General features: G+C 53.7%; 3 protein-coding genes across 3 annotated transcripts in view; 1 reads left to right on the top strand and 2 right to left on the bottom strand.

Moving 5' to 3' along the window:
• PTSG_07813 (sex-determining region Y protein) overlaps window positions 1-203 on the top strand; it is a gene marked incomplete at its 3' end in the record, with an annotated part of 4,074 nt that extends 3,871 nt beyond the window's left edge. The window contains exon 6 of the mRNA XM_004991559.1: window positions 1-203. This exon is cut by the window's left edge and continues 313 nt beyond it. Within this exon, the coding sequence (XP_004991616.1) occupies window positions 1-203 (203 nt within the window).
• A 1,081-nt stretch (window positions 204-1,284) lies between these two features.
• Window positions 1,285-2,104, bottom strand: PTSG_07812 (uncharacterized protein; the record flags this gene model as incomplete). Its single annotated transcript, XM_004991558.1, has 2 exons — window positions 1,285-1,345; window positions 1,440-2,104. 2 exons carry the CDS (start codon window positions 2,102-2,104, stop codon window positions 1,285-1,287), a joined length of 726 nt encoding a protein of 241 aa, XP_004991615.1.
• A 569-nt stretch (window positions 2,105-2,673) lies between these two features.
• The window catches only part of PTSG_07811 (uncharacterized protein), a gene marked incomplete at its 5' end in the record, with an annotated part of 10,759 nt that continues 5,932 nt past the window's right edge, over window positions 2,674-7,500 (bottom strand). Inside the window, 13 exons of the mRNA XM_004991557.1 lie at window positions 2,674-3,019; window positions 3,199-3,355; window positions 3,654-3,796; window positions 4,042-4,113; window positions 4,421-4,519; window positions 4,653-4,691; window positions 4,934-5,029; window positions 5,240-5,332; window positions 5,662-6,033; window positions 6,316-6,399; window positions 6,650-6,775; window positions 7,029-7,117; window positions 7,365-7,401. Coding sequence (XP_004991614.1) covers window positions 2,882-3,019; window positions 3,199-3,355; window positions 3,654-3,796; window positions 4,042-4,113; window positions 4,421-4,519; window positions 4,653-4,691; window positions 4,934-5,029; window positions 5,240-5,332; window positions 5,662-6,033; window positions 6,316-6,399; window positions 6,650-6,775; window positions 7,029-7,117; window positions 7,365-7,401 — 1,545 coding nt within the window. The 3' untranslated portion in view covers window positions 2,674-2,881. The remainder of the gene's footprint in view (window positions 3,020-3,198; window positions 3,356-3,653; window positions 3,797-4,041; window positions 4,114-4,420; window positions 4,520-4,652; window positions 4,692-4,933; window positions 5,030-5,239; window positions 5,333-5,661; window positions 6,034-6,315; window positions 6,400-6,649; window positions 6,776-7,028; window positions 7,118-7,364; window positions 7,402-7,500) is intronic.

Raw genomic sequence — 7,500 nt, 5'->3', positions numbered from 1 at the left:
CCCCGACGGATCTGGCCATGACATTCAAGCTTATGCACCGCAAACCTTGGCTGAAGCCAACGCCTACAGCCGAAGACATTCAGGCTCGGCGAGCCAAAAAGCGAGAAGATCATCGTAGCCCCGCTACGGAACTGGTTGACCTCGAGCACCTCCCACGTGTGAGCGCAAGCAACATCATCTACCCAAAGAGGGCCAAACGGTGAGCCTCTGGAGATGTCCAACCAACATGTCCACCCCCACGTTTGACATGCTTTGCTCGCTTTTTCTCTCTTGTCTTCCAGAACGCCTACGTGCGTGCATGTGCTTGTACCCGTACGTATGTGTGATTACATGCAGAGAGTGCCGATAGCCCAACTCTCACTCCGTGTGGGCACTGGTGGGAATATCTATCAGGTGAAGATCCATTTAGCGGTGCAAATGCCCCATCACGCTGGAATACGAGACGGCAATAGGTTTCAAGTCGCGCCGCATGTGTGAATGTGTATTGAGCTTACATACACGATTATATGCTTGTAAGTGCTTGCGTGTGTACGTGTATATATGTGCGGTTCTGCGCCCGGAGCGTCCGCTGCGTCGTGGTTGTGACACCTGTTGTTGTTGTTGTTGTTGTTGCTGCTGCTGCTGCTGTTGTTGTTGTTGTTCTTGTTGTTCTTGTTGTTCTTGTTGTTGTTGTTGTTGTTGTTGTTCTCGTTCTTGTTGTTCTTGTTGTTCGCGTTCTTGTTGTTCTTGTTGTTCTTGTTCTTGTGGCACCCGTTGTTGTGGCACCCGGTGTTGTTGTTGCACGAGTAAACCGACGAAACGACGAACATGATCCACGCAATATCAAGGACGCGCACACAGGGATGCTGCACATGTCACTCGACGCGTGTGTGTCTCGCACCAGCGGCGACGTTTTACCGCTTGTGGGACAGAGGGGTGGCGACGTTTCGCCGCGAATCGCAGCAGCGGCGACGTTTTACCGCTTGTGGGACAGAGGGGTGGCGACGTTTCGCCGCGAATCGCAGCAGCGGCGACGTTTTACCGGGAACGCCCCCTTGGCGACCTTTTGCCAAAGGCCGGCGACTTTTTTCATTTACTCTCTCCCCTCCACTACCACAACCATCCTCACCGTGCCTTCCTCCCACACACTCACCACACCGCCCAGGCCTTTCACCAGTGCTGGCCGTGTCCGGGTCGTAAGGTGTGTGAAGTATGCTGTGTCGGAAAAAATGTGTACTGAAGACTGCGAGTCCACACCAATTCCGTATGGCGGTGGGCGTTGTTGTTGTGGTTGAATGTTGTACATCACTGGGCCATTGGCGGGTTGTAGTCTCTGTTTGACGTGCCTCCAAGTCCCCTGGGTCCGCTGTCCTTGCTTGGCCGGCCGATTTGGTTTCATCTGCTTGTTGTGGGGGTTGTCGTAGCAGTTGTCCTCGTGGTGATACACATATCGGCGGCACCACTTGCACATGGTTTTCGCCCTCTTGGGCCGCTGGGGTGATTTGCCGATGTAGAGTACTTGTTCGGCTTCCTCCCCCCTGATCTCCCCTAGCTTCGGGTTGCTGGAGAGGATCTGCTTCGTCATCTCTTGTACCGATGCTGGTGGCGTCTTGATCTCGTTACCAAAGGCTTTTGGCTTCGTCATGTGAAAGTTGGCAAAAGCAATCGCTGTGGCCACCTTCCCCCAGGTCACTGTCTCCTCCTTGTCGTACACAGAGTAGAACTTGTCGCGTGCGTCGTAGAGTCTCTTCGCATACTCGTCTTCACTGTCTCCTGGCATCATCTTGGTGTCATTGAAGAAGTCTACGAGATGGCTCGTCTTCTGCACTTCGTTCTCTGGTCTCTGGTAGTAATCAAGGAGAGTCCTCCATGCTGATGCCGCATCTTCTTCACCCAGTGCTCCAGTCGCTGCTGTTGTCCCTTTACATCCCTCTAGAGCCGAGGTGATGCACAGGTACGCAAACTGTTCTTGCTCCTTGGTAACCTCCTTCCCCTCGAGCACTCTCTCTGCGCCTGGGCAATTCTTCATGAGGAAGTAGCTCATTCTCACCTTGAACACTCTCAGTGACGACACTTTGCCGTCAAAGACCGGCCCTTGCGGTATGTCATGTCGCACCTGGTCCATGGCTGTGGAAGGTGCTGTCTGGGTGCTGTCGCTGCTCACACCACAGACCTCATGGGTCTCATAATCTCTTAGCTGCTCACTCCCTTGGCGTTGGTGCTGAGGTTGTATTGGTACGAGAATACTCCAGATGACATGCAATGTACATGCAATAAGTCTAAAGCAAGAGAACAAAGGATGTAGGTCGTGACGTCATACGTACGTCACATCACCAGAATGAACGGACCAACACCAACAGTTACACACTGCAGCTCTTCGTCTGTGTTCCTTCTTGTGCATAAGCAATCCACGACGTGTTTTTCAAGCCCATACAATACGAGCAGATTTGGTTGTTGGTTGTGGCGGACTTGAGAGGAGACGAATTACGCCTCATGCTGTGAGCATGTGGCTGCTCTGACTGGTGGTCTTGAAGGCGTGTCGTGTCCTGCACAGCGCGTTGGTCCGTTTCACAGCAGGCGTTTTGACCGTGTGAGAAAAACGCACACCCAGACTGGCGTTGCACAGGTTGTACACAATCATTGAAGTTGTGAGAGTGATGCCTGCAGGCAACGGCGTTGAAACTCATGCTGTTGGTGCACGTTTATGATGCTCAACCAAGAGTCACAACTGGACCAAATGAACAACAACACCAAGGCACAAACACAGACAGGCACCAACAAGGACAGACGCGAACAAGCAAACAGCCAACACAAACAAACATGCAAACAAGCAAACAAACAATACAAAGCACTAGCGTAGGAGGGGGGGGGTTGGGTTGGCACGGCCCATGATTGGTGTTGATTATTCGGCAGCGGCAGCGCCTTGTTCGTACTCCTCCATCTGGCGCTCATACTCTTCCCACACCTCCGGGTCCGCTGACGCAATCATGTACATGATCCCGCCAACAACCAGCAGCATCTTGATCGTCTTGCGCACATCCTGCACCGTGTGTATGTGTGTGTGTGTGTGTGTGTGAAAGAGAGTGAGTGTGAGAGTCAACGTTAGTGTGCGTGTGTGAATGTGGTGAGACGACGCAAGGAAAAGTGTGTGGCTGTGTGGGTTGTGTGATACAAGCAAGGCAGTCATATGTCACACTCGCATCTTTCCCGCAAACCCACCTCTTTTGTGATTGACTTGAAACCAGCAAAGAGGATCGTTGGGGCAAAGATGAGGTGCATCAGCCGATCCCACACGATGGTGCCGACAACATTTCCAATCAGCACAAACGACAGCGTTTTCCTAAAGCCCTCAGATGGGTACTCGACCAGCTGCAGCCTGCATGATTGTATAGTTGCACATGCGTGAACATATGTGTGCGAGTCCGAGTGTGCATGTGCATGTATGTGTGTGTGTGTGTGTGCGTGCGAGTGTGCGAGAGAGATAGAGAGAGCGAGAGAGTGTGTGTGTTTGTGTGTTTGTGTGTTTGTGTGTTTGTTCGTTTGTGTGTTTGTTTGTTTGTGTGTTTGTTTGTTTGTTTGTGTGTGTGTGTGCAGACGCAAGTCGTGACATGAAAATAACATCAATCCCATTGACACAGCCACAGCCTCAAATGCCACTGTGAGCAAACACGTACAGCTTGTTGAACTCTGGGAAGAAGTTCGAAGCGCAGAGGAAGGCGCCGGCACCGCAAAACGCGAGCGAATAGAGCAAGAAGCTGTTCTTGGTGATGGAGGTCATGAAGGGCTGGCCTTTGTAGTTCACCACAAACACAGACACCTGTGGTGGTGGGTGGCAGTCGAACACAACCCACACGCGTGCAGGTTTGCAGAGAAGGAAGAGGAGGGGATGTGGAGCGTTATTGCACCAAGTGAGGTGAGCAAAGAGGTCATGCGTTCACACCATGGTGAAATATCAAATTGCAGCAATGACATTCAGGCTTGCTCGTCCCTCGATCTCGGCCACTTTCACGTACATTCCCGCATGCGACATGACACACTGTTGCACGCTTGCATCACCCGCACCTGCTGCACGCATTCTGCGAGAAAGACGACGCTATTGATCAGGTTTGGCTCAAACTTCCCTGTGATGCTCGGCTGGCGAGATGGATTGACGCACACATAATATGCGCGTGAGCTTGTGATTGACAGCGTGGCGGTTGAATGGCTGCTGCGACACTGCGAGACAGACAGGTATACAGACACACAGACACGCATAGACACACACACAGACAGACAGACAGACAGACACGCACAAACACGCACAAACACACGCACAAACACACAAAGACACGCACAAACACACACAAACACACACAGACGCATACACAGACACACACACGCACAGACACACACACACACACACACACACACACAGGCAGGCACCATGTGTTTGAATGCTCACCTCCCAGTTGTCCGGCAGGTGGGGCTTTGCCATGCTCACAACATACATCATGCAACCAAGATGGATGGCAAACTGGCCCAGGAGGCTCAGGAACAGAGCCTGTGTTTTGGTGACAGATTTGCATCGTGAGAACATGGCAGAAAGACAGGCACATTCAACAGCGACACGCAGGCGTGGTGACGAATGTGCGGACGTGCAAGTGACGTGAACGTTGCCTGCAAGCAGTTCCTACCGGATGGAAGATGCTCTCAATCGGGCGAACTGAGGACAGCTGCAGCGACAAGATGGAGGAGTGAATAAGTGAGTGCGTGTGTGTGTGTGAGTGAGTGAGTGTGTGTGTGTGTGTGTGTGAAGGAGCGAAAGGTGTGCGTATGTATTCGCTTGGGAGCGTGTCTGTATTCGCTTGGGAGCGTGTCTGTATCCGCTTGGGAGCGTGTCTGTATCCGCTTGGGAGCGTGTATGCATTTGCTTGTGCGCCTGTCTGTGGGCCATGCACGTTGGTACCAGTTTCACCTTCTTGAGTGGCGATGCGCGACTGATGGAGAGGAACGAGACTGTGAGCAGCAGCCCACGCGCCGTCATCTGCCGGTCGCCCGATTTCACGCCGTCCTGACAACACCACGATACATAGAGGTAGCAGGGTGTGCGCGTAAGTATGCGTGTGTGTATACGTGTGTGTGCGTGTGTGTGCGCGTGCGTGTGTGTGCGTGCGTGTGTCTGTGTGTGTGTGTGTGTGTGTGTGCGTGTGTCTGTGTCTGTGTCTGTGTCTGCGTATGTGTGTGCGCACACGTCTGCTCGCGTCCGATACGGTGTGCTCACCAAGTACAGGGCCGAGAGAGAGTATGATGAGATGAGGCAGTTGAGGGCTAGGATCTGGTACATCTGCAGCGTCGTCACCAGCGTGCAGCGACCCTGGCATGCATTGAAGCGAGGCAAAGGGCGATTTGTGTGTGTGTGTGTGTGCGTGTGTGTGTGTGTGTGTGTGTGTGTGTGTGTGTGTGTGTGTGTGTGTGTGTGTGTGTGTGTGTGTGGTGTGTGTGTGTGTGTGTGCGTCGTGTTCGTGTGACGCGTGACGCGTGAAACGTGCTGATGAGTGCTCAGGACATCACCAACGAAGCAAAGGATAAGCAATAATGCAGCCAGGACACACGGGCAGACGCCAACACAAACACACACACACACACATTCCCACGCGTGTTAAAGACAGTCCACCTCGCATGCCATCATGAGGGTGAACCAACCTGGCGGATGATATCAAGGGTTGACTCGATGGAGGGCCGTTTGGATGTGAAGGGCGCAGCAATCGACGCATCGCATTCACGTACATGCACACAAACGCACGCACAGATACACACACAGACACACACACACACGCGCGCGCGCACGCGCCGGAACATATGCACGCAAGTTACAAGCACGTGCAAGCGTGCACCTGCAGCATCAGCATTGCTCTTCTTGTCGCCCTGCGTGAGCTCGTCACGCTTGACATTCGCATTTCCAAAGCCAGAGAGGAGAGCAACGCCCACGTGCGCCTGCTTCAGCGCCCCGACGTCGTTCGCACCGTCGCCGCACATGAGTGTGTGGTGCTTCGTGTCCTTCAGTGCCATCATCAGCTGTGAAGGTGGAGGCAGAAGGGAGAAAGCAGGTGGTTGTTTGGAGGAGAGAGATGAACATGTGAGCCCAGTACAAGAGGAGGAGGTGGTGGTGCCAATAGCGCGCACATGTGCACGTCAAGCATGCGACGAGGTATTCTGTGTGTGAATGTGTGCATGTGTGTGCGTGTGTGTGTGCGTGTGTGTGCATGTGTGTGCATGTGTGCATGTGTGTGAATGTGAATATGAATGCATGTGTGAATGTGTGTGTGTGTGTGCGAAATTGTGTGCGATATGGGACACCTTTTCCTTCTGGTCCGGGGTCATGCGTGCGTACACGCGGACGCTGCTTGCCTGCTTCCACACGAGCTCGCTGGTCTCGGCAGCCTCCATCCACATCTGGGTGTGGTGATGTGTCACGGGAGAGCAAGCGTTCAAGATTAAGTCAATGGTTGCGGACAGAATGATTGGTGATAGGATGATCGCCAATAGGATGAGTGCTGATAGGATGATTGCCTACGGGGTACACACACACACACACAGACACACACGCAGACACACACACACACAGACACACACACACACAGACACACACACAGACACACAGACACACAGACACACACACACACACACACACACACAAACGCACCGGCCCTGTGACGCAGAGGTCGTATGATGCTGCGAGATCGGTGATGGTCTTTGCATCAAAGGACGACACGACGGCGTCTGTGTCAGCGGAGCGCCACACCAGCGATGACCCGTCCTTGTCTGATGTGCAGTGGCAGCATTGCATTGTGCCGTGCGGTGGTGGGGGACGTTGAGGTTGCGATAAGTGTGTGCATTGGTGTGGTGGTGGTGATGGTGGTGTGTGTAACTAGTTACAATCGCGCGCACACACCCACACCCACACCCGCACACTCACACCCACACCCACACCCACACACCCACACCCACACCCACACACCCACACCCACACACCCACACCCACACCCACACTCACACACTGCCATCGCCACTGCTGTTGGTTGATGCTGCTTCTCACCGAGGAGGAGGAGCTTGCTCTTGTCCGTTCGGGTGATGGCCACCTCCGTCGCCACGTGGATCGCTGCACAACCAGATGAGAGGGCGTGTGTGTGTTGGGGGGGGGGGGGGGGGATGATATTGCTGAGGAATGTGGGTACAATATCACTCGCACGCTTCCACCACCTTGATCACGTGTCGCAGGCCTACACCTCTTGTTCGAACCTCTTGGCACGACTACACACACACACACACACACACGCACACACACACACACACACACAACCGCACACGCCCATACACACGTATATCGCCGTCGCTCTCACGTGCACCTGTGAGAGGGGCGGCTCCGGTCTCATGGGAAACCCGCTCCTCTCTGCTTCAGGTTCTTCCCCCGTCCTTGCTGTCTGCGCCCAAGAAGGAGCGGAAAGGCAAAAGCCACCAAACAGCACGTCCTTCTCGAGCGGA

Source organism: Salpingoeca rosetta (assembly GCF_000188695.1).
Source record: "Salpingoeca rosetta unplaced genomic scaffold supercont1.19, whole genome shotgun sequence".
Classification (NCBI taxonomy): domain Eukaryota; class Choanoflagellata; order Craspedida; family Salpingoecidae; genus Salpingoeca; species Salpingoeca rosetta.
Note: the sequence above shows the minus strand (reverse complement) of the source record. Positions and strands in the feature narration are given on the sequence as shown.